Raw genomic sequence first — 26,796 nt, forward strand, 5'->3', positions numbered from 1 at the left:
GGCCACGCCCCCTTTTCCCACCACACGCGCGAGGCGCGCCCGGGTTTGCGAGCGTGACATCAGCGAAGGGGTGGAGCTGGCGGCGGCCCAGGAGCGCGCACCCGGCCGCCAGCGCTCGTAACAAGCAGTCCCCGGGTCGTTCTATTTACGTTTGTGGCACCGATTTGCATGGGGCTCCGCCCCCAGCCAGTGGGCCAGGAGTCCGGCTCCGCCCCTCGCTGCCAAATTAGGGTAGAAGGGGCGTGTCTCGAGGGGGCTCGCGGCCGTGCGTTGCCTTCCTGGAGCCGTTTATAGGGTACAGCCACTTCCGCTGTCTGCTTAGAAGCGGCGCGATCATGGCGGAGCGCGGTCAGCTCCCTCCCCCCGCCAAGCGCCTCTGCTGCAGACCCGGCTATGGCTCGGGATGTAGGCCGGGCCAGCGGGCGGGCGGCGCCGGACCCGGCAGCGGGGCGCTCTGCGCCGGACCCTCCTCCGCAGCCGCTGCCGCCGCCGCCCTGGGGCTGCTGCCACTCGGCAAGACCCAAAGCCCCGAGTCCTTGTTGGACATCTCGGCTCGCAAGGTGGCGGAGAAGTGGCCCTTCCAGCGGGTGGAGGAGCGGTTCGAGCGGATTCCGGAGCCAGTGCAGCGCAGGATCGTCTACTGGTCTTTCCCCCGCAGCGAGAGGGAGATCTGCATGTACTCCTCCTTTAACACTGGTGCCGAAGACTCCGCCGCCACCCCCGGAGGGGCCGCCACCACGCCTGGCGGGGCCGCGGACGCTGCCGCTGACGAGAACCGCCTGCCCTTCCGCAGGGGCATCGCTCTGCTCGACGGTGGCTGTGTCGATAACGTCCTGCAAGTCGGTGAGTCACCGGTCAAGGCCGCGCTCCGGAGCCGTGCGCCGCCGGCCTCCCCCGCCGCGGGTCTCTCCCTGCATGTCACCCGCCTGCCGTCCGGGGAGCCGCCTCCTCCTTGTTCTCCTTCCACTGCCCTGGTGGCCAGAGCATTCTCGTCTCCTGCGGCAGCCCCTGAGGGGGAGTCCGCCAGTGCAGGCGGAGAACTGCTCCCCTCTATTCCCCGCGTCGCGGCCCGGCCCATACGAGCCTTTCGCTCCCCGGCTATAATGCGGGACGGGCAACTTCCTCCGCCGGTCTCCTCCCCCTCGCACCCAGGACACACAGTAACTCCTTCTCTCTGTGACACCGCACGGACCCCGCCGCCGGGCGGGCCTCCCCCTTGTCCCTTTAACTCCTACCCCACCCCAGTGTCCTGCACGCTCCCGGTAATCCAGCCCATGTAATCCCGTTTGGTTGTGCTCCCTCCCAGCGCCCACCCATGGTAATCCGGGTCATCGCTTTACCCCGAGCCACAATAGCGAGGAGATGCCGCCCCCCCAATCCCGGGGGGGACCGCCGGTGGAAATGAATCAGCAGAAGGACGACCGGCGGGGGAAGGAGCTGGGGACGTGGGGGCTGGATGCGCCGCCGTCCAAAATAAAGACATAAAAGCGGAGCGAGACCCCAGCAGCGGGTGTGCGGGGGGCGGGGAGCGGGGGGGGAAGTCTACGAACAAAGACATTTTCAGGGCAGCGACGGCGGCGGCGAGCCGGAGGGGAGGGAGCGCGATCCGCCCTGCCTAAGGGGGTATGGCGAGGGGTTCCTTTGGCGTGAGCCGCTTCGTCACAAGGGGGGGAAACGCTGCTTTTCCTCCTGGAACAATACTAACCCCCCTTCCCCTCCCACAACCCCGCCGCCTGCCGCTGCTCTTCACCCATGGTAAGCGCCCCTGGTTAACTCCTCCCTGCCTGTGTTTAAAGGGCTGCAGAGGTGGCTATCCCCCTCACTTTCGGGGAGCTGTCCGCCGGGGGCGGCTCCCCTCCCGAATAAGGGGGAGCCACCCGCAGCAGACATCCCCCCTCCGCCTCCGGTGGATGATGCTTGTTATGCGATTCGACCACTTTGTTTCCATTTTCATGTTTATTTCTGCCTTTTTTTTATTGTGTTTTGTTTTTTTGTAGGTTTTTTTTTTTTTTTTTTTTAGTCCTATACAGTTTTCTGTCGCTTTCCCTCCTCCTTCCCCGAAAAGGGGAAGCCAGACAAAAGAGGCTGCTGTTCGCCTTTTGTTGGCGACTGTGGCTTTGGATGTGGGGAGAGTACACCGGAATCTTCCTCCTTCCCCCAGATCCTCGGTCTTGCCCGCTGCGGATTTGACTTGGCGGGCGGTTTGTGAACGTGCCGTCGGGTTTTTTTCCCGAAGAGAAGCTATGTCACTGCTCGTGTACTCAGTGCCCTTCTGCCTAGGGGGACTATAATATTTTTATTTAGTTTTAAATCTAATTTACTTTCTTGTAAGTTTCATCTTTTGACTTTCCCTTTCCAGAGGTCTGAAGTACATCTGTGGTTGTTGGGACTGGCAAAACCAGATGCAGGGCTTTTTGAATTGGGTTAGAAATGGCGAGATTTTTGTTGGTTTTTTTCCCCCTTGCTTGCACTTGATTCTGTTTGCAGGCGATGAGGAATGACAGGAGCGCGCATAGGGAGGGTTTTTTGGCTGATTACATTTATGACAGGAATTCACTGTGAAAATAAAGCCAAGGGGCAATAAATAAAAGATTGCAATCATCTCTAGGAGACAGAAACCCAGCATGGGCTTTGCATTGCTTGCTTTCAGCAGTGGACTAGGCCTCAGTGAGTACTTGTGAAAAAGTAACTTTTTATATGGCTTTGAAAGGAGAGGGGCCTTGAGTAATGCTGGCAAGGGTCAATGTGAAAAAAGAAAACACACATAAATACAACTGAAGTGTTGACTGCTGTTTCTGGGGCCTTAAAATGTATTCCAAAGACATTCTATACCTACTGCTGAAAATGTTTACTTTTTTTGTTTGTTTGGTTTTTTTTCCTCAATCTTATTGTATCTCCTTTGGAAGACTGTGCAGACATGGTAGAGGAAACTGGTGATATGAAGCATGCCAGTTGTTTTGACAGAGGCCTTTGGCTTGCCTGGCCAGGGGGTCATGGAGCACTTGGGTAGGCTGAGTCCTTCTGTAGGAAAGTTCTTGTGTAATTTGGGTAGGTGGCTGTGTCACTGGGGCCAGCTCTTGCTTCCTTGTGAAGCAGAGAGGTGCAACTGTTAAAGCCAATTCAACTGGAATGAGTTATATGGGGTGGAGAATGGAACTGAATCCATATAATATGGCTGAATATGCAGCATTGAGGAAAACTAAATGTTGCATTTATGAAAGTGTATATTTAGCAACCATATAAATGTGAATTGGCATTCTCTGCTGTATGAGTAATGGAAACTCTGTAAATGTTTACTGTTGCACTATGGAAAAGTGCAGTTATTGGACAAAGTACGTTTTATTACGTATCAAATCTACCAGCCATACTTTTAATCTTAAGTAGTACTATAAACAGGGAATGCAGGATTTGATTCCTGAGGGAGATACATAAACTTCAGTTCAGTGTTAGCTAAATGAAACAATTTGCTTCTGAATTTTACATACTTATTTTTTCAGTCTAGCCCTGATTAAGCATATAGACAATTTTATCATGGCAACTTATTTAAAGTGGGAGAATTAAAAAACTTGGTCTACACTGCTAGAAGTTTTCCTGTGAACCTGTTTTGTGCCTCCACCTTCATCTCCTGTGTGATGAAAGGAAAATCCTAAGTAAAAGGAGGATAACACATTAGTGATATACACAAATAATCAGTTAAGTTGTCTGCTAGGCTATTTTGAAGGTGAATGATACTGTCCTAGTATAATAATGAGCATCAATTAATTTGAAATATTTTTCTCCAACGAGCGGGCTTCAGAATTCCTGTTGCATCTAATTTTTGTCTGTTTCAGTTAGACAAGGAGGATTTTCTCTTTCAATTTACAGAAAAATCCCATCAAGCAAAACAGAATGTGGGCTCCCAAATCAGATGTTTTCAACTGCATAAAACAGAGATTTTCTACCATACATGTTTTTAGTTTATTTCAAACCAAATATTTTTAGTAAAAATTACGGTGTAAAAACCAGAGCACTTTATGAGTAAATACAACAATCTGGAAAGAAAATTAGAAATTGGCTGTTCCATATGGCCAGATTTGTGAAGATGCCCACAGTGAGCATACAGTTTTATATGGTGAATCGTACATTTGATTTCTTCAGTTAGTGTACACTACTGTATTGTCACAGTTCTGGCTATCAAGGCTGGGAGAGGTGTGATCCCACAATAGCACAGTTGACCTGGCCAGAGGCCTTAATGCAGCTATTCTAGGAGAACTAAAAAAACTGCCTCTGCTGGTATGACTCTACTTGCTCAAGGAAATACAGAGACTGCCTTTGCTGTAGTTCTGTACTGTTGTAGCTGCATCCACATTAGAAGTAGTTGAGGTGTTTCATTAATATGTCATGTAAGTACTCAGAGTATTCTTGTATATCTGTAATTTGAGGTCGGTTTGTCTTTGCATAGACCCTACTTGCTCATTCAGGCCTTTTTTAAGGTGTTACAATTCTTTTCATTGTACCGTGAGACTTTGTAGTCCTGCCTCTTAGGTATGAATGACAAGGAAGTGAGTTGGAGGGAAGGGACTCCTAGGGAGGGAAATAATGTAAAGGATTAATTGACTGACACTTACTACAACTCTAGCACTTAATGTTTATATTGTCACTTTAGTTCTGCCTTGCCTCTGGAAGAAGGTTCAGCCAAACAATGTTATCAGCATGGACACATACTTGCTTTTTTGAAGCCTCTTGGTGATGTGTGATCAGGAGGATATAACCAAAACACAAGTAAAATTTCTCAAGTGTAAGGTAGTGGCTAGAGCCACCTGGATGTTTCTTTTGTTGATTCTCAAAGGAAGTTAAAGACTTAAGACTTTCCCCTCCCTCGCCCCCAAATTTGTCTTTTAATAAGTATGTAACTTCTGACTCAGAGGTGCTTTAATAATCTGTTATTACAGGTTATTTTTCTCCCTCCCTTTTTTATTTTTTTTTAAGTATGAGGTAAAAGTTGCTTTCAAAATGAGAAGCCATTTTTTTTCTTCCAGGAAGAGGAGAAAGCTTTGCAGGGCCAAACTGGTAACTGCTACATGTAATTTTGATGGGATGTGTATTACCTGGCAAATTTCAGATCTGTTTATAATAGATGATGAATTTAGATAACTCAGAATCTAGGTAATTTTGTTTTTTCTAGGCATTTTTACTCCAAATTTCATGAAACTGTAGAGCAAGTAAAGCAAAGTAATCTCTTATTTTAAAGTTCAGTTGTTGAAATGCCAGCAGTATAATGTGAAACACCACAGCAAGTATTTTAGTAGCAAAGCTAGCAGCGATTGAGTTGAAATGTGCCTTTTAGCAGACATGATTTTCACTGATGCATTCAATATATATCTTTTTGTTAATGAAACCTGTAGGATGAGTAGATTTAGTAAAAATATTTAATGCAAGTTGAGTGACAAAAGGAAGGCTTTTATTTGTGGAGATGCAAATACTATTCTTTGCATTAACTTCTTGATGTGCCATGATACCAATTGGTCCTGGTATATGTAGTAACCTTTTTCTAAGGAGAAAAGGTTGTGTTAAACTCTGGGGAAAATTTTATCTGCTGACACACCAAAGGAAGTATGGTTTCTTTCACAGTCAGCCTGTTGTTGGTGTTTCGTTAGGTATATATGACTAAAATAAGTAATCCAGAATTTGGTAATAGCATATTGTGATAGGGGAATAGACAAAAAATGTCTGACTCTTTGCTGAACTTTTTTTATTTAGTTCCAAGATGACTAGTCTTGTGAAAGTATTTTCATTGATTCCAGTTTCAGTTTGCTTTAGGAAATAGCTATCAGTATGTCCAATTTCCAGGACAGAAACAAGTAAACTTGTTTTATGTGTTTCTTCCCCAAAGGGAGGCATCTGAATGCTTTTCAGTTTCCCTAATTAATGCATTACATTCCAAATCTTACAGGGAATGTGCAAGCTATTTTCAGCCTGTGTGCTCTGATGTACTATCTTTGATCTTGAATAATTTGGAAAAAAAAAAGAGGGAAAGAAAGGAAGAAGACTTTCCTTCAAGACCAGCTCACTAAATGTGGAAAACTTTGTAAATCTACTTCTGCCTGTTTTCAGTCTTTCTAAAAGTATCTAGACTATTTCACGAGAAAGTAAGCACTTTAAAATTTCAAGATATGTAAATAAGACTTTATAATAGCTATGTGATTATGAATAGTAGGATAAATGTAATAGGACAGTGTCAATATTGCTGTGGAATTTACCTACTTTTTAAGGAGAAAGTGAATCAAAATTGTCTTCTCATCAGTTTGGAAAAGAAAGAATCTTCCATGAAAGTGTTGTACCAAGTTGGCCTAACAATTTTACACTGTTCTAGCTCGTTTTCATGTCTCTTATGTTTCATTTTCCCCTAACTTCAAGGCTTTCCTCACTTCCAAGGAAACAATTTTCATTTTCAAAGCTTGCTTTCAGTTTTAGAAAGTGATACACATCTCTGTGTGATCAGATGTTTTGGTATGTAGCAATTCTTGAGTTTGAGCCAGTTGTCATGCTAGCAGCTGATGTCTTGGCGTGCTCTATCCCTGTGCTCAGACTTTCAGAGATGAACAATTAAAAGCAAAATCTGTGCGTAAGGGTAGGCTGGAACTGTTTAAAAGTCAACATCAGGCAGACTGGTTTCCTTAAAAATTGGTAGCTTGTTTCTGTGTTTGGCCATGTCATTTGCCCTTTTCTTTTTTTTTTTTTTTTTTAAGTGAACCTGTTAAAATTGAACTCTTATGTAAGACTCTAGTAAAGTTCTAATTAAAAAAATATAACCTACTTTGAAAAGAAGCATGTAGTCTACAGGTATTTTTACTGGTGAATGATAAAGTATATTAGATGTCACACTGAGATATGTGTGCATGGGTTTAATTTTAATGTCACCTGCTGTCTAGGTAATCTAGATATGTCAAGACAAATTATTACGTATTTTAGTAGTGTAACAAAATGAATGCAAAGTTATAGTAGTATTGGAATGCAGCTGACATCCCTTAACTTGCTTTTTTTTTTTTAGCCCATGTTCTTTGGGGATTAGGTGGAAGGATTTCCTGCATCTTAAAAAAGAAAGAAAAAAAAAAGGACCATACTATTTTAACTGACAAAAGCTATTCTAATTTATGAATATACTGTCTGTGACAGGAACTAATTTGAAAATTTAAAGAGCTTTCATGTGCAGCAAGGGTACAGATTAAATGTGAATTCTGATTGCCTGGAATGCGGTCAGCCTGGCAGCTTGTGAATACTTGAGTACTGTCCAACAACTGTGCTTATTCTGGGAGATCTGCATCCTTTTGAACTTCCAGTTTCTCCTCTCTGTTTACTATCTAAGACTACCTGTCTAAAATATAGCTGGATATGTATGCAGCCCTTGACATGGCTTCCTAACCTTCTGTGACCTGGATCACTAGAAATGTTGGCTGGTACTCTATGCTGGTTTGCATTCTCCTCCTAGCTACATGCCAATTACCATGATTTATGTGATGCTCTTGCGGTGCATTACACTGCTGTCCTCCAACAAAGTAGCAATATGCAGTCTGTGTTGTCTAATTCTTGCTATTGCAGACCAGGATGTCTAGAAAACGTGTGATATAAGTCACTATCTTAAAATATTTTTTTCCTGACTTCTGCAAATGTGGAAACAGACCAGAGAAGCGTAACAGTAACTACAGTGTAGAGAATTCCTTTGTGGTTAAGTCAGAACTGATAAAAGGGCTGCTTTAGAAGCTGAGTAGTTGTACAAAAGACTTTCTCGTTTAACACAATTCAATATAGACTGAAATGTTTTCTAATATGAGTGTTTTACTAACACTTTATTAACCCTTCTGAAAAAAAATTATGGAAGAGGTGAATCTTGAACAGTATTTAGAGTGTATTTTAAGGTAATTGTGATACGTGCAGTCACACACTTTAGATACAAGAGCTTAATTTATTACTTTTGTTAGTTTTTTACTCTAAGTCTCTACTGCCTTGTTGCAAATGAGTGCATTTTGCTGTCTTGAAATACCTAGAAATTTATGCTTTGGAAATGCATGGGCAGTGGCTGAGAAGGCTGACATTAATTGGAAGGATACAGTAAAATCTGTCACTAGGTTTAAATTCACACTAATACAGCTAGTTGATCAGGTAAAATCAGGTAATTGACTGAACTAATGTGCTAAAAATTCAGGTGACTTACCTCATGTCCAGCATTATTTAACAATCTGCCTGTTCACATAAGTCATATTTCATTGTTAGTTGATGCCAGACCTTTAATACATTGCAGGATTGTTGGAAAATAAGTGGGGATAGTAGGAAGAAATTTCACAGAAGGGGATGTTGCTTTCTTTTTCCCCAAAAATTGCATTCAAAAGATTGTTTTAAAGGCTGGGGAAATCAAATATTGTATAGCTGTATGACTTCTAAGAAATGAGACACTTTATTGTATGCATGCCAAGTTTTAACTGCTAAGTGGTTACTGACAGCCAGTAGTAATGCAAATACAGTGCAGGAACTGTGGAGGAATTGTGCAGCTGACTACAATGTTTAATTTATACTAACTAATGAAATAAAAAACATTTGACCACTGAGGCACTTAAAATTGGGTAAACTGTTTTATAAAGTGTGAGACAAATTTACAATCTGTAATAGAGCAGAGGATCAGGTTTGCATGTATTCTAACTATTTTGGTGTTTTTAAGCTTGTGTTAAATGCAGGGTTTTGGGTTAAAGGCTTTTACCAGCACTGGCTGTCAGATTTGTTTCCTTTTTAATCATAAGTTTGATTTTTTTTCTTTTTATTCTAATCCCTTGCCCTCTCTTTGCTATTGGTGTTTAGCTCTGTGTGAAAGGCAAATATTTTCACCAAATAAGCTTTTAGCTTGCCATTGTCAAGACCAGCTGGTGAAGTTTATTACTAGTCCTTAGTTTCTACGTTCAGCTTTGGTGTTTTGACTGACCTAAAGTTCATAGATGCACCAATCCATATTATGTGATTAATGATGATCCCATGGTATGTTTATGGAAAGTATAAGTAAAGTAGGTAGTGTGGTCTTCAGGGTTTAATATGCTTAGATGATACATGTAAGTGGCTGTTTTGTGGCAGCAATGAAGAAGCGTTTAGGAGTTAACAAGTTTGGCTCATTGGACAAGATGTACTTGAAGATAAGAGTGAAAGGCTGAGTTTCCTTTTTTTAGATGAGAAGCTAGGAAGAGAAGTGGGGAGATGACGTCTACCTTATGCCAGGCATCTTCAAAGGCCTTAGCAGGTTCTGGAAGAGGTGTATTTAAAGAGGATACAGTCTTGACCACATTCTATATGGTCAACTTTCAATAGGTATTAATGAAGGCATAGAAACTGATAGGTTCTTCCCTACAAAATAAAACAAAGTTTTTGAAGTGGAAAGCAGGCTGGAAACCAGTAACATAGCTTTACTGTAGCTTTTGAAATTATAAAATATTTTTGAAGTTATGAAGTGTATGTTCTCTCAATCTCTCTTTAAAGCCTTATGTTTGAATTTCAATTTCATAAATAAGATGTATCTGACGCACAAAGGAAATGTGCTGTTTTTCAGAAGGCACTGACTTTCTATTTATTTGCAGGGTGTTTGTCAGATTGTACTTTAACGAAAGCTATTTCTGTTGAGTCATGGTGGAGGCTTTACTATTACAGTGGTAAAACAAACCCATTCACTTAGTTTTTATAACTGAAATAATTTTTTTTAATAGAGATAAATATGTATTGTGAAGATCATAGAACAGAACTGTGTTTCTTTTATTATAGGCCACAGTCAAATTGTATTTCAATTCTTCTCAACAGGCAATAAATGGCTTAATTTTTAAAGCTTTGTGTATATATGTGTGTGTTCTTTGTTTTTTTTTCTTTTTCCTTCTTTCTTCTTTTACTTCCTTTCCTACAGTAGTGAATATTTGTGGACCCAGACTTGTGAAAAACAGACTCCCTTTGCAGGGCTATATGTAGTACTGACCTGGGCATAACGATGTGGGTGCAGTGAGAAGACAGGAATGTGGTGAAGACTGATGCACAGCTTTATTAGGAACCTCTTTAGACAGAGGAAGTAGGAAGGGGAGGGAGGAAGAAAGCTGAGTTGAGAATGGTGATCAGGGCTGGAGATAGTGGATTCCCTTCTCCTCCCCCCCTCCCCCCCATGTGGATAAGAGGCCATGTGTAAGACTAATCTGGACTTTGTAGGGGTAGAAGACAAATGGTAAAGTTTGGAAACAGAACAAATGTGAGTATTTTAATCTCAGCAGCTAAGAGATCCAAAGTTTTGTTGGGTTTAAAAGGATGGACTTCTATGTGCATGAGGCAGGAAGGAAGGGTACTGATGTGGTTGGAAAACTGAATCCTCCCAGCATGTAGAGTAAGCTTGAAAAGGAGCAAGGTGGCATTAAGATCAAAGCTACTACTTTCTGGTTACTCAGGGTGTGAAATGATAACTAGTGAAATGTTAGACTGGATATATGGAAAGACATATGAATCATGAGCATACACTTCAGTGAATCCTCTGTTACCTTTCCCTCCCTCCTTGATTAACAAAAGGAAGTTAAGAAGTAGAAATAAATTGTTGAGAAGGAGGAAGCAGATGAGAATGACTGCGCAATGAGACACTAGGCTATGATTTTTAGGACGTAAAAGGAGAACCACAAAAGCCAGGAAAATCCTAAAGTTCTTGGACAAAAATCATTGATTTATGGAAGTGCTTAAAGGTGAAGGAATCCAAATTCTGAAATGCATCTATCTCCACTGGGGATCTCAGAGAGTCATTCCTGTGTGATGCATTGCACTGAAACCAGTGAAGATTCAATGGCAGAACCACATTCCAGGCAAGGGCCTTGGCATACTCAATGACTTGGCTGTGGGAGCAAGAAGATGGTGTTGTGGGACAGGTGGTGGTGTGGTATAACAGAAGTGCCTCAGGCAGAAATTAATGGGTGAATGAATTGGGAGACTCAGCAGTGTAAGAGTGCAAAAAAACCTCTATGTATTAACCTAGCATGCATGTCACCTGGTTCTAAGGCATAGAGGGTTATTTGTGGCTGTGTTTTGGGTCAGGTAGCCTGGAAGGCATTAAACCTTGGTGAGGACATGAGTGTCCTGAGCTTAGGGATCAGGGAGTGTGGTGTGAGTGAGTAACACAAAGTCAGAGTAGATCCACCTGTATATATAGGTGATGTGGGTTTCAAGTGCCAGAAGTGGAGTGGGAAGGGTGTGTTTGCAGGGTGGGCTGGAGGTGGGACTGCTGCTAAGGTAGGTTGCAATTTAATCTTCCATCAGTAGCTGCATACAAGTAGCATAAGTAACCCAGCAGCATGTTCAGCACAGGCTGGAGCATCCTTTGATAGGCTCATTTTCCCCAGAGCTCAGTGCTTTCGAACTCTGCTCTCAGCACCAGTTTGCTCCTCTTCTGCAGCCAAAAGCACTGCTGGACTTTTGTTGGTTTGCTTTCCTGTTGGGATGAATATATTTGTGAGAAAAGTCCTGTTGTGAGGTTTGTCAGAAGTATGTGCAATAGGTGTTTACCAGTGTCCAGTGGGGTGGTTATGGCTCATTAGCCCTGACATGGGCATGCTGGTGCAGTGATTGACACAGGGTTTCCATTCATTCACTTGAGCTGTGCTTGTCAGCTGTTCAGAGGCTCTTGTACTGGCCTGCGAAATCTGGGCTGCGTTGTATAGGTGGTGTACTGGTCTTTGTTGGTATTACTGCTAAAATACAAGCTTGATCTTCTTTCTAAGACTGATAACATTAGGTTGACTGTCAAAGATTGTGAATAACAAGGACCACAAAACTTTACTGGTAGAGAAGCTGAAGCTATTTCCAGTTACAATTTAGCCGTGTTACCTTGTCCCTCCTTTTTACTAGAAAGCAGGGTACATTCCTTGCTGACCAAGCCTGCTGCCCTAAGGAAAGCTGCTGATACAGTAGCACAACATGGTTGAGAATGCAGGAGTCTTGCTCCAAGAGCCTGTTCCAGCAGACTTGCTCCCTTTTGTCAATCAGTGAACCTCTTCCAAAGACAGACTATGAAACAGGCCTATCAAAATAAATGCTTTTCATTGTGAAATACTCCAGTCATGAATATGGTAAATGAAATAACTGACTCATTTGCTCTACTGTGACTCAGGTACTGCTCTGTGCCTCGTTGTGTAACTCCCAGAGCAGAAAATGCGCATTGCTATGCTTATAAAATTGTATTTTGAAAGTTTTTGTGATTGCTATTTGCAGACTTCCACAACTGTGAAGACCACTGTGGTGTTCACCTTGAAGTTACACAGTTGCTTCAGGATAGCTTGAAGGCAGGCTGCTGTCAAAGGGACACTGCCGTTATCTTCAGGTTTGCAGCTTGTGTCAGGGCTTAAGGAGCTGTGTGGTGAGGTAGAAAACTGGCCTGCTTGTGAATTCAGATTTTGTTGAGTGAGTTTTACCTGGCCTATTGGCCAAGAAAATACTACTGTTGATTTAAGGGAGAGGAGACTGCAAGACAGGGGCACTGAGTAAGTCACACGTAAACTGGCTTAAAGTGATCATGAAACCCTAACTGCTGCCTGAATAAAGGAGATGGCTTCTGTGCTTAGGAATTCACCCATACCAAAAGGTACCCTGTTTGTTCTAGAGACAGCAGCATGGTCCTTTCCTGGTTGTGCTGGGTCTGTATGAGTGAGTTGCCTCACATATGTTTTTATATACTGTGTTTTACTGTGCAACAAAACCTTATCCAAGTAATCAGTATCCCTTCCACACTCCACCAGTGGTTACAAGAAAACCAGACAAATCCTTACTTTAAGAGTATAGGAAAAGAGAAGGAAATACCTGTCTATTCCAGTGGTACATGTTCATGTCTCTCTGTGTCTGCATGGCTGCTGCAAAAGGTGCTTTTTGCCTTCAGAGTTAGTATCTTTCCTCTTCTCTTGCGATAGTGCTGACCTAAAGCATGCTTAGGTATACCACAGATTTTTGATGTATTTTTACTACTTGTTATGCAGTTTACTGACTAGATAACATGTTCTATGTTTATTTATAGCTGTTATATTAATTTGTTAAAATAAATGTTCACACCTTTTTCTCTGCTTAGGCCTGCTGAGCCAGCATGGTTAAGAATTATCTGAAGTCTTGTTTTTTTTGCTTTTTGACTTTGATTTTTTTGCCACTTGGCAATCTCACTGGAGGCAGCAGGGTCCTGGTGGTACAGTAGAAACTTCAGTTGTCTTGCATGGTCTTTATTACTACTGCTTATTCCTAAGGAAACAATGGAGATGACTTGTGGATCTCAATCTTAGGTTGTAGGACCTAAGCGGTCCTACACCTTGCACATAGTTGGGGGGGGGGGAAATGCCTACTGATTGTAAAGTGAGTGCTTTGTGGGGTTCCAGTAGCATTGCTGTTTCCCCAAGTAGAGTAGCAGTTGAGCAGAACATTAGTGCTTTTGTGTAACTTGCTTAGTGTGGAAGTTAAATGTCAGACAGCTGCTCTAGTAAGTGAGGCATGTTTACTGAAATGATCTTTTTTTTTCAGGATTCAAAGCTGTGTGATCTATTCCAGATGGACCTAACTAATGTAGAGGGAAGAAGTTCATTAGAAGACTTGTTGCATACTTCACAGTGCAGATGAGTTCATTTTCAGGCCAGAAATAACTTCCTTTTACCATGAAGATGTTTAGTGGGGCTTTATGTGGGCCTGTCTAGAATATACTTTGGCTTTCTCTGGAGGAGATTAAATCTTATTACAGTTGCTATTTTAGAAGTATCCTGCTTTGATGCAGAAGGATTGCTCTGGGTTGCTCATTTTCTACAGCTCTGCCCCTAGATGATTGTGGCTGTCAGACTTTTTGAGGAGTTCATGAGCAAGAGACTGGGTCTCTAAGTTGAACAGAGCTTAAGCAGGGTAGCTTGGTATTCTTGGTTGTCTCCTGTGGAAGGAAGCCTGCTTGACTTTGTGGGATAACTGCCCAGCTGGAATGCAAGTTAATCTAGTGCACTTCAGGAGCAAGGTGGAGATGCTTACAACCGAGAGATGTCTGTTATGTCTGGAAGTTAAGATCTGTGAAGCTGGCCTTCCAAACAGGCTGAAGGAGGGAGTCTTGTGAAGATAGGACTATCGTGTTTTGGCTAGAACTAACGAATCAAGGCAAAACCAGCAAAACATACAACTGCAAAACATTCTGAAGGCTGTTAGTGCCTGAGTGAAGGCCTTTGCAATTTTAATGCTAAAGTTGACGCTCCTCAGTGTGATAATGAGCCACTTGGGGTATGTGCTAAACATGTGACTTACTAAACTCTCCACCCTAATCATGCTAAATCATATCTCCCACAATATTCTCCTAGAGAAGCTGGCACCTTATGGCTTGGACGGATGGATGCTTCACTGGGTTAAAAACTGGACGGATGTCTGATAAGAGTTCTGGTGAACAGAGTTGGCCAGTCACAAGTGGTGTTCCCCAGGGCTCAGTTCTGAGGACAGTCTTATTTTATTAGTGATCTGTATGAGGGAATTGAGTGCTCCCCCATTAAGTTTGCAGATGACACCAAATTGGGCAAGGATGTTGGTCTGCCTTCTGGTAGGAAGGCTCTGCAGAGGGATCTGGACAGGCTGGAACAATGGAATGATGTCAGTTATGTGAGGTTTAACAAGATTAAGTGCTGGGTCTTGCCCTTTGGGCCACAACAACCCCATGCAATACTACAGGCTTGGGGGAGAGTGGCTGGAAAGTTGCCCATCAAAAAAGGACCTGGGGGTGCTGGTTGACAGCTGGCTGAATATGAGCCAGTAGTATGCTCAGGTGGCCAGAAAGGCCAACAAGCATTCTGGTCTGGACCAGGAATAGTGTGGCCAGTCAGAAGGAGAGAAGCAATTGTTCCCCTGTACTTGGCAGTGCTGAGGCTGCACCTCTAGTACTGTGGGTTTTGGGCTCCTCACTACAAGAAGGACATTGATTTGCTGGAGCATGTCCAGAAGAAGGCCAATAAAGCTGGTGAAGGGTCCAGAGAACAAGTCTTAGGAGGAACAACTCTGGGAACTAGGGTTATTTAGTCTGGAGAAGAGGAGGCTGAAGGGAGACCTCATCGCTCTCTACAACTACATGGAAAGATGTTGAAGTGATGCTGGTGTTGATCCCTTCTCCCAGGTAACTGGAGATAGAATGAGAGGAAATGGCCTCAGCTTGCATCAGGGGTGGTTTAGATTAGATATTAGTAAAAATTTACAGAATGAGTGGTCAGGCATTGTAGGAGGCTGCCTGTGGAGGTGGTGGAATCATTGTCCCTGGAACTGTTCAAAAGATGAAATGGCACTTCAGGACATGGCCATGGTGGTGTCATGTTGATGTCTGGACTACATGAGGTCTTCGCGAACTTTAATGATTCTATGGTTCTAAACATCAGGGGAACATCTCTCTTTGTGGGGGGAAAGACTGTCTGTATGGGAAAGACTAGGGATTTAGCTGAGATGGTTGAAGAGCTCTGTTCCTTCCCCACCCTAAGACAGGTGCTTTCTTGGTAAAGACCTGCACCTTCAATATATGGCTTAACTTTTGCTGGCATTTCTATCACGTTAGTGCTGTTGCAGAGATTTGTGTCTCTGACTTTGTTGGATGTTACCCAGGATTTGTTGACTTGAACTCAATCACTTGCAGATAGTGCATTTATCACTGCAAATCCTGAAGTCTGTTTTATCTGTTGCTTTAATAAATTAAACCTATGATTTTAACTTTGTGAACCTCTTTCAGTGCAAATCGTTGGGGCACTGGAAAGAGGCAAACAGTAATTTTGTCTAGCAGTTCTAGTAAGAGTCCTGGAATTCTGAGACAGGCAGAGGTCAGGATTTTCTTGCTAATGCTACAGACCTCCAACCTTAATTGAATTGTCTAGTTCCTTCCTAACCTCTGCAGGTGGTAGTTGTTGCACATGTGTTGAGGATTAGGGCTGGGTCAGCCAATAAATGAGAGACAGGCTCTCTAAGTCTTCTCTCTTCCTGAAGGGAAGAGAAAGGGAATAAGGATGAGAGACTCATGATTTTGAAAAGAAACCTGAAACTACTTTAGTGAAAATAACTAAAAAATATATGTATAAGTACACAAAACCAATATCAAAACCAACTATCCAATGGCAATTAGTCATCATCACCACCAAATTCATGGCAGAAATCTCTTACTGCACTCAATGGCAGATGGGAACTGGATTCAGGACCACATGGATTGAAGGCAGAATGGAGAGTCCTTCTCAGACACTTGCCATTGAAGAGGCCCTCAGCTTTATATTGAATATGATGTATATGGAATGGAATACCTAGCTGGTCAGTTTAAGGTCACCTATCCTGCCCACTCCTCTCCACAGGTGAGACCTTTTACTCTGCACCCCCAATGTGGTACAAAAGATGTAGCAGTGACCTTGGCCTGCATACAAGTCCTTGGTACCATCTATTGAGTGTTACCACTGCTAGTGCCAGACACTGCCTGGGAAAGATGCTGTTAACCTTCAGAAAGTGCAGCTACTTAGAGTGAGCTAGCAAGTAAAAGCATCAAACACAATTACTCCTATTCTAGCTAAAACAAATGCAACACATTTATCTAAGCTCCTAAACTAAATATTTCATATTTCAGGAATGTGAAATTACTTAATCTACAATCTTTTCTGCTCCATTGCTGAACTGCTATTAGTCTTACAAAGTTAGGTGGCTGGTTTCTCTTTTAGGCTTATCACAAGTGTTTAATGTCATACTTGTGTAAGATGACCATTATTTATACAAGCCAGGTTTAAGAAGTACCAGCTTGTCCACTTTAGAGAATGAACAGCAGTCAGGTATATCAGTCCTTCAATTTTTGTTCCAATTAGTGTGGCTTCACAGCTGTGTTCCTTTTTACCCCTCCACCTCTACCCCTATTTCCTCTTCACTGTTTTGAAGACGAGTTCAATCAGAGGAAACTGTTCAGAATAGCGTATTGAGCTATACACAGTGCTGTTGCTGTCGTGAAACTACCAAATAGGAAAAAGAACAGTCTCCTTGAGTAATGCAGGAGGTTCTTTAAACAGTCAAATAAAACTGTTCAATTTTGAAGTTTAGTTAAGTTTTATATTCAGGATAAGATCTGAATGGGAGAAGAGAGCAGTGCTTGTAGGCGTCCTTTATCTTCATGAAATTCTTCAGTTTCCCTGAAGTAGGTGGATGTGTATATATGAATTATTATATTTACAAAAGGCCAAGATTGTGACACAGGTTCAGGTTAGACTAGTATTTTGAATCATATTTTATTCATAATTGAATATATTTCATCTTTTAATTTGGGGAAAACTTACTTTCCCCCTTCAGTGAGCATTATTCATTGGAAAGGCACTTAGGGTTAAAAGCATGAGTATTTTGTGTACTACATTTGATTGCTCCTCCTTAAACCTGCCAAACTGAAAACTTTCTGGGATTAATGTTTTTAATGAAATGGAGCTCACAGTGGATGTTCTTAGCACAACTTTGAGGTTAGCTCTTTGCATGCAGATTTGCTCACAAGTTCAGAATTTTGCAGAACTGGTTCAGGAATCCTGATGTGCCCTTGGCACCCTTACAAAGTCCCCTAGAAGCATTATGTAAATAGCTTCAACACCAGCTGGAGGTGAGAATGCAGCCTGTGGGTGCATGGCAAGAAGCTGCTGCATGTCAACTGCTTGTTGTAATTTCCTCTCTTCAGAGCTTTATCTTGCACCTTCCCAAAAGATAGCTGACTGCTATCCACCACGGGGTAAAGTCTTGTGGATTATTTTCCAGTCACAGTTGGGAGGCTGTCCGCAGGGCAATTCCTGTGGAGCAAGGAGTGTGCCACCAGTTGTCTTTGCTGCAGTAGGTGTGAAGTTATACAAGATTGTTTGACCTAGTAGAAAAGTCTAAGGCAACTCGTAAGATTTTTAAATAGGAGAAAAGAGGTCACTTTAGGTTCGGATAACTACTACTACTAAAATTGGTTAGTTTTATCGCTTGGTGCTGTTTAAGTTCAGGCCAGAGTTCCTGTCAGTTCTGCTGTGCAGATGGCTGGTTTAGTTCATCTAGTAGTCTCTTTAAGGATAAAATTGCATGCAAACTAGAAGCTGGAAATTGAAACTTAACCTCTGCTAAATGCATGCTAGATGAACTTTGAGTCTGCACAGTGATTTGATATACTTCTGTCAAGTTCAATTTGTTACAGATTCAGGGTGCAAATACTGAATTTTAGCTTATACTACTTGGGTAGAAACAACAGACAAAATTGAGTAGTCTGAGTCTTTGAGAGATGTGCTTTAATAATATCTTCCGAAGAATAGTACTCTATCAGGCAACAAAGCAGAGAGAAGGGGTTTCCACACTGTGATTGAAATCTTAGCTGTTGGGATGCCTCAGAACATTGTTCACTTGAATCTTATACAAAGCTTGCATTTAGATAGAAGTGGATATTCATGTTTTAGCCCATTGTGAATATTTAGTAAATAGAGAAATTAGAATCAGTGTGTCAGCTTTGGAAATACCATCCTTCTCAAAAGAAGGAAAAATTTATGCTGAATGATTAATTATCTTGAAGGTACAGGTCCACTGTGTGAGTTTTATGATGGTTTCAGTTAATTTCCTTCTCTTCCTCCCTGTGTAGTAGTGACTAAAAGAAAAGACAAAGGCAAACCTGAACCCCATGCTGTTTGTATGAAGAAACAGATGAGATTTAAACCACCTATTTGTAAACAGAATGTGACACTGACCTGATTGAATGTGTTGGTTGTGAACTTTCTGAAAGGTGTCAATTCTTGGTTGCTAAAAACTCGAGGAATGTTCCTCATGATTGTAAACTTTGAATTATTTTTTCCCCCTTTTTATCCTGGTTATTCTGGATAGTTCGGTACACCTTGACTAAGCCTGCTTTCATTTCATACATTTGGAGAGAGAAAACAGAACACAAAGGAGGCACCTCAGCTCAAAATTGCGATAGATTCCATTTAACCTGGTCACTTAGGAGAAAAAGATGTTTGTTGGAAGGTTGGATAAATGTGAGTATGCTGTATCTTGGTCATTGTTTGAGGTTTATACCCAAAGTCAAATACCAAATTGGGGAATGTACTAGAACTGGTAGGTTTTTTAAAAGAGAAAAACGTAGCATGGGAAGGCAACCTGGCTTTTAGCCAGTTTGCTAAAAGTTACAAAATTCTTGAGTGTTCCTGGAAAACTACACTGACAGGATTCAGAGTTGATATGCATCTACTGTGTGAGATTTTTATCAGCCCAGCTAGCATTTAACAGGAGCAGGACCTGTAGCAAAATCATCATTAATCTATATGCCAATGATGACTCTACTGCTCCTTTTGCTAATGCTCTCACATTTCACCTGAGCAGCTAGCATGGGGATAGCCTATTTTTGGCATTCTGAGGTTAATTATGTTTAGTATGCCATTTACACAGATTGATTTTTGAAGCCTCATACGAAATAATGTGAAAGGAAAGGAGAAAAGAAGTATCTCAGAATATATTGAAACACTTGTGTGTTTTGGAGACTTTCTTCCATTGTAGACACAAACTACTTGCCAGCTTTCATTCTCTGACGTTAGTAATAGGTTTTCCATACATGTGCAGCTGTTTATTGTGTGAACAGCTGACAAAAGCTTAGGCTTTCAGAGGTAAGGTGAGCTTTCCTCTGGGTAGAACAAAGAGCTTTAGTTGGGGGGAAAGGCGTTTTTCTCCAGAAGCACAAGTGTAAAGGCAGCTGGTAGCATGAGGGCAATATAGAAACGTATCTGGAAATTCAATTCTCCCAGCTGTGGTGTTACTGAAGCACAGGGGTATATTTTTATCTTACTGTCTTTAAGGATGTTAATATTTAGCTATTAAAGTGTTATCTGCTTTTGTATGCTGCTTTCTGGATTATTAAAAAAATGCTATAATTCATACAGAATAATTGTGCAAGCATTTCCTATCCTCTATTTTAACAAAAATGGTGTGAGTTGTCTTTGTGGTGGGGAGTAGGGGAGTTGCTGGGGTTAAACTAGATTAAATAAATAAACAAACCCTGTAGGTCTTGGAGCTCTTGGGTTTTCCTGCACTCAGCATTATGTGGGAGTGTTATGAAAATACTTGTTCAAAGTAAGCAACCCCTGGTGTTTGTAAACCAATATCTTGATGTGCTTGCTTTTGTAATGCTTCTTCCACAGCCACAGTACCTTTTATTTTGCATACATGTTATTACTTAGATAACCTTAGAGGAATGTTACTCATCTCCCCTTTAGTTTTCCTTTGCATCTAAACCTTTACCACAAAACATTCTTGAGCTCTGTGATTGCTTTAATTCTTGCTGTTTGTTTATTCTGCCGCTTAACCCTATAACTGTCAGAACTTTGTTAAGGAGAAATGTATGTTCTGCTTTGAAGGGTGGCTGCTGCTAACATGTGCAGATTAACTGGAGGAGGGTCATGCCCATGACATAGATAGATGTGTTCTTCGCTGAATTGAAAACTGTCTGGATGGCCAGGCCCAAAGGGTTGTGTTAAATGGAGTTAAATCCAGTTTGTGGCCAGTCGCAAGCAGTGTCCCCATGGCTTGGTACTGGGGCCACTTCTGTTGCACATCTTTATCAGTGATTTGGATGAGGGGATTGAATGCACCCTCAGCAAGTTTGCAGAGGACACTAAACTGAGTGGGAGTGTTGATCTGCTTGAGGGTAGGAAAGCACTGCAGAAGAGATCTGGACAGGCTGGATCTATGGGCTGAGGCAAATGGGATGAGGTTTAACCAGACCAGGTTCCATGTCATCCACTTTGGTCACATCAACCCCAAGTAACTCTTTGGTCTTGGGGAAGAGTGGCTGGAAAGCAGCCTGGTGGGAAAGGATCTGGGGGTACTAGTAGATGTCCAGCTGAACTTGAGCCAGCAGTGTGCCTAGGTGGCCATGAAGGCTGACAGCATACTGGCCTGTATCAAAAACAGTGTCTCCACCAGGAGTAGGGAGGTGATTGTGCACCTATACTTGGCCCTGGTGTGGCCACAGCTTGAGTACTGTTCAGTGTGCACAGTATAAGAAAGATATGAAGGTCCTGGAGGGTGTCCAGAGAAGAGCAACAAGGCTGGTGAGGGGTTTGGAGGGCAGATTGCATGAGGAGCATCTGAGGGAACTGGAGTTGTTTTATTCTGGAGAAGAGAAGGCTAAGGGTGGATCTTACTGGTTTCTAGAACTACATTAAAAGGAGGTTGTAATGAGGCTGATATTGATTTCTTCTCCCAAGTAACTACTAATAGGATGAGAGGAAAGGGGCTTAAGTCGTGCCAGGGGAAATTTAGATTGGATACTAGGAAAAATTTATTTATTAAAAGAGTGGTGAGGCATTGGAACAGGCTGCCCAGGGAGGTGGTGGAGTTGCCATCCCTGGAGGTGTTCAAGATGGGGTAGATGCGGTGCTTCAGGATACAGTTCAGTAGTCATGGTAGCTGGGTTATGGTTGGACTTAATTATCTGGACTTAATTATCTTGGCTTTCTGGGCTGCAAGTGCACATTGACAGCTCATGTTGAGCTTCTCATCCACTAGCACCCCCAAGTCCCTCTCCTCAGGGCTGCTTTCTAGCTGTGACTGGCTAGGAGGAATGGAACAAAGCTGGAAGTGGGGAGATTCAGGCTGGATGTGAGGAAGAAGTTCTTCCCCATGAGAGTGGTGAGAGCCTGGAATTGGTTGTCCAGAGAGGTGGTTGAGGCCCCATCCCTGGAGGTGTTTAAGGCCAGGCTGGATGAGGCTCTGGCCAGCCTGATGTAGTGTGAGGTGTCCCTGCCTATGGCAGGGGGCTTGGAACTAGATGATCCTTGTGGTCCCTTCCAAGCCTGACTGATTCTATGATTCTATGATCTTAAAGGTCTTTTCCGACCTTAATGGTTCTGTAAGTTCTCCTGACACATAATGCAACAACATGCGGGGAAAGCAGCCTAACTGTACTGTGTAGCCTAAATGACATACAGAAAGTAAGTTCTTGCGCAGATGGAGCAAGGCAGTGTAGCACAACTCAGCTTGTTCATTTGCTGAGAGTAAATTGCTTTGTCTTGAAGTGCAAACCAAAAAAGGCTCCAATACAAGCCATAATTGGCAAACAGATGTTTTTGTACTTTGGTTTATAAACTGTTATGAATCTACTACTTTCTTCATTAATTTGAAGAACATTCCTAATGTGACATCCTACTTGTTAATATGTGCTGTTGAACTCTTTGGGAGGCTTCCTAGAGAAAAGTTGAGTAATGTGATTTTAGTATAGCTGTGTTTAACATTTCATTGGGACCTTTAATTGATACTGAATATTGAAAATATTTATATGCATTAATTAGAAAAAATTATTTTACTGTATTAGTTGAAATACACTTTTTTTATCTCATTCAGTTCTGCACCAGTTATAAAATGTTAAATACTGTAGTTCTAAGTTTTGTCTTGCACGTAGTAGACGCTGAGCTTAGTTACAGCAGACGAGTGCGTAGGCTACTGTTACAGAGGATAAGATGCAATGTGTTCATGAACAACAGAAAAACAATGGAAAAATTGTTACAGCCACCTTTTATCTCAGCGCTTTACACTTTTAAAAACATTCTATGGAATGTTGTCTGTAAAAAGGAAAAAACTGCCAGATTTTAGCATTCTTAAAGGACATAGTGTATATTTGGGAACAGTCTAGAACAGTTCACTGACGAATTATGTATTAGGGTTATCAAAACACTGTGCTCACACTAAATGATGCAGTTAATTACGCTGTGCAAAACGTTCTTCTATATTAGAGATAAAGTTGAGCCGACTCTGCCATCCATTATCTTTTTACGTCACTTTCTTCACCCAAACTGCCCTAGCTCTATTAAGCCTTGATGCGTTTTTTTTTTGGTTTTTTTTTTTTTTTAAATCTCACTTGTGGCTATTGAAGGAACCTTCTGGATTTTGTAGAGCAGCATTAGTGGAGCTCAAGAAACCATTTTGGTTCCCTTTGACTAGATACTGTTATCAATACATTCCTTTTCTTACTCTTCAGTCCCCCTTTCCAAAATTCTGTGTGCTATTGGTTTCTTTGTTGCAAATGAATTAGTGGTATGAAGTGTCTTGTCTGTGACCTTCATTGCCATAGGTTTTTTTAATCTCATGTAATTCGAAAGCTTGGTTGGGTTATTTTGTAGCTTGACACTTTATCTTACTCTATTTATTATGGGTTGTATTTTTAAGACTCATACAAAGCCTTAAATTTTTTTCAAGGGACATCTGCAGTTCTTGAAATGTGGTTCATCCTGTAAAGAGCTGTATGCAGTATGGCTGATTTAAAAGTTGCAGCTTACTTTTCCTTTGTTATTTTAGAACTTGATTCATTCTGTAGAAAGATTGCACATGTCTACACAATGTCATTGGACATTCCTGGTGCATACATAGTATTGTCTGTATCTGCAGTTGAAGAATATGTACTACTGCAATGTTGATGGGCCTTAAATTCAGGTCACATGAATTGCATGTGTTGTGAAGAATATACAACTAATGTATAACCTACTGTAAGCTGATCAAGTGGTTGGAGAACCTAAACTTAATTTTCACTGAGAACTGAAGTAGTTGGAGTCACATTTGTGCAGTACTTTATACCTAGGTCTGTGGACAAGTGTATGTAGTTCAACAGCACTTACGCAGCTAGTTGCTTGGTGCATGTTTGTATTTGTTGGCACTAAAATGTCTTTAAAAAAATAACAAAACCAAACCCAGGTTCTCACTGGTTTCTTTCAAGAAATAGCTGCTCCATGAAGAATGAGCTTTAGCAAGAGGTTCTTAAACAAAAGCACTGCCACTATTCTTTTGAGCTTTTCAAATGTTTTGGCAGGCAGGCAAACGCTTCTGTGTGTTTGCTGGCAGCTGAATTTAAGCTTTAGAATTTTTGGACCGTTATCAATATAGCTTAGACCTATTGTCTCCTTAGGCTGTGTGGTGGTTTATGTGGGATTTTCTGTTGATTTTATTTATTTATTTAAGTGACTAGCTGAGAACTGAAACTTTAGTCTTGATTTTTGGCAGAGTTAATTCAGGGAGAAAATTAGTTCTGTTTCTGGGGTTATGACCTCTCAGTCAAGACTGAAGAATAATGACAGGCATGCTTATCAAACTGATGGAGCAGCATATACAAGGTCTTAAGAATCAGCTGTTTTTATCTGACTCCATTCTAAGATTTCCGTCTAGAGTAAAGCCTGTACTGATAAGGAAGTCACTCTCACCATGAAGAAGTGTTTCCTTATGTTCAGGAGAAACCTCCTGTTGTTTATTATGTCCCATCTCAGGGCCTTAGCCTGTCAAGAGTCTGGCTCCATATACTCTCATCCAATATTTGTACAAGTTGAGTTTTCTCTGAGCTGCCTTTTCTCTGGGCTAAACAGTCCAGGCTATCTGAGCCTTTTTGCTATGTGAGGTGCTTACCTCCCTGCAATCACCTTTGAGGCCCTTTGATGGACTCTATCCAGTAAGTCGATGTCTATCTCATCCTGCGAAGCCCAGCACTACAAGCAAGAGTCCAGGTGTGGCCTCAGTGCTGGCAACACTCCTACAGCCTAGGATGCCACTAGGTACCTTTGCTGCAAGGGCTCTTGCTGAACTTTATACATGAAGATCTCCGTGTTCTTTTCTGCAATGCTACTTTTGAATTGGTTGTGTGATTTTTGTTTTGTTTTGTTTTGTTGTTTTTTTGACCCAGTCTGGAAGTTCGCAGTAGTTAACACTGATTCTGGATGAAAGCGGAATCCAAATCAGTTGCTTATGAGTATCTTTCCAAGCTTGTTACTGAGCACTTGCACTTGTTTGGGAGGTTGGGATTTTCTTTGTTCTATTGATACTTTTTCCTCATAAGTGAAGAGTTTCAAATGATTTTGAAACTTCTGGTATCAAAATAGAGCAGGTTAACTCTTTTCCTGGTTTCAGACTGCTCTTAACTACAAACAGTGAAATAAAACCAGTCATGGCTTACCTTGCTTGTGTAATTGGAACAATTTCATTCTTAACTCTTCAATTAGAGAGTAGTTTCCAGGCAGAATTCATAACTAGCATGAACTCTAATCTATTAGAAGGTGGAGTTTGGAATCAGTGCTGTTTTGTATTTGGAAGGAGATACAGAATTACTTAGAATTCTTAGCATATTGTTTGCTAACAAGTGTTAGTTTGTTAATGCTGTGATTTCCTTGGATTTCTGCTTAATATAACTTAGTTGCAGGTGAGGTGGTTGCAGTGCTCTGTGAGTTCTCACAGATAGGTGTCTTGGGGCATGAGAGTGCTAAAGTAAGGTTTACCTGGATTTCTCCTCTTCCCTTTCCCATTTCTGCCAAATTATCCTGAATAGAGCAAAACAATGAGGAGCTGATGATACTATCTGGAAAAATTTTAGTTATTTTATCTGCAACCAATAGAAAACTGCTGCAGTTTTTAGTAAGCATTTTTAATAGGAGGACATCAGAGAGCTCTACTGTAGTTTAACCTTCTGTCTTTAGTATTATCTCAGCTGAAGTGGGTACAGTGGTGTAGTTAGAGAAGGCTATCTCTGAGGATCTGTTCCCTATCCTTTCCTTTCCTAATCTTCCTTCCACCACCAAATGTCAAGACAGCTCTTTTTAACTCTTCCAGAATGTAAATAAGATGAATCTCCTACAAGTAGATGATAATTAAACCCAAGAATTACTGTTGCAGAATGCATCTGAGTGGCTACTTTCTGGTCAAAGCAAAGAATGTTTTAATGTAAAGCAAACAATACAGCGAAAGTGAAGTAGTTTTCAAGACAGTGATTATTTGTCCTTAATGAGCATTATATTTTTGTATGTTAAATTTGTCACAATTAGAGAAAGTTACAGCAAGTAAAAGAGCTGAAATACTACATCTGTGACATGGTGTTCTTTTCACAGCAAATATTTTCCCAAAAGCGGTCTAAGAAACTCTCAATTTCCACAGTCTGTCTGGCTTTTCTGTGTACATAAGTGTTATAATAAGCATTTTCATGCAGGTGAAGGAGTAACTAAATAGCATGTTTGTATACTGATGACTTTCCCCTCCCCTAAAGAAAAGTTGGGGGTCTCTGTTTTCAGTATAATTTTGGAGATATCTTTCAAGTGGAATGATACACAACTGATCCATGTTCCCCTGTGCTCTTCCTTCCATGCTGTTTGAGAAGTCACTTGCAGTTGCAGTACTAGTGCAGGAGAGGATTATCACATTTAAAAACACATCTGTTTCCTAAAGCTTACATATAAGGTTTGCTATTGTTTTTGTTATCATTATAATACACAACTTTAAGTTCTCTTTGTTACTTGATTAAACTTGAGAAATAAAGGTAGCCTATGATTTAGGTAGAAGGCTGTTGTATGGGCAGAAGACTGGAAAGTGATAAATTAGATGTAGATACAGATACCTACCACCTTGCAATCCAAGTTACAGCTCCAGCTCTCAGAGGACAGTTGAGTGCAGCAATGATACAGCTTTGTAATGTTTGCAGATAAATCCTCCAAATAAAACACAAAAAGGGAAGGAAGAAAGTGTGCTGGAAACAAGTAAGGAATGTGTCTCTGACTTCTGATGACAGTTTATGTGCTTGACCCTGTCTCAGAATTCTAACAATTTCCTCTGCAAATTTTGGTGTTTTAAAATGGTCTTCCTTGAGGAGAATGTAAGCAAAATTTCCTGCTGCTTTCCCCACCTGGACTGGTGAAGACCTGCTTATATCTTTGAACATTTGGAGGAAAACCCTAAGCATTTTCAGACAGTTAGCTGTGGATGTGTAAGAATGAAGTCATAGCCACAAACGCATGGGTGTATTCATTTAGATGG

At 41.6% G+C, this 26,796-nt stretch overlaps 1 protein-coding gene across 2 annotated transcripts in view; it reads left to right on the plus strand.

Moving 5' to 3' along the window:
- Positions 1-335: 335 nt before the first annotated feature.
- The window catches only part of ZSWIM6 (zinc finger SWIM-type containing 6), a 121,117-nt gene continuing 94,656 nt past the window's right edge, over positions 336-26,796 (plus strand). For both annotated transcript variants that reach the window (XM_054397385.1, XM_054397386.1), the window contains exon 1: positions 336-843. In XM_054397385.1, the coding sequence (XP_054253360.1) occupies positions 336-843 (508 nt within the window). The remainder of the gene's footprint in view (positions 844-26,796) is intronic.

The sequence above is a fragment of the Indicator indicator genome, chromosome Z, assembly GCF_027791375.1.
Source record: "Indicator indicator isolate 239-I01 chromosome Z, UM_Iind_1.1, whole genome shotgun sequence".
In the NCBI taxonomy this organism is placed as follows: Eukaryota; Metazoa; Chordata; class Aves; order Piciformes; family Indicatoridae; genus Indicator; species Indicator indicator.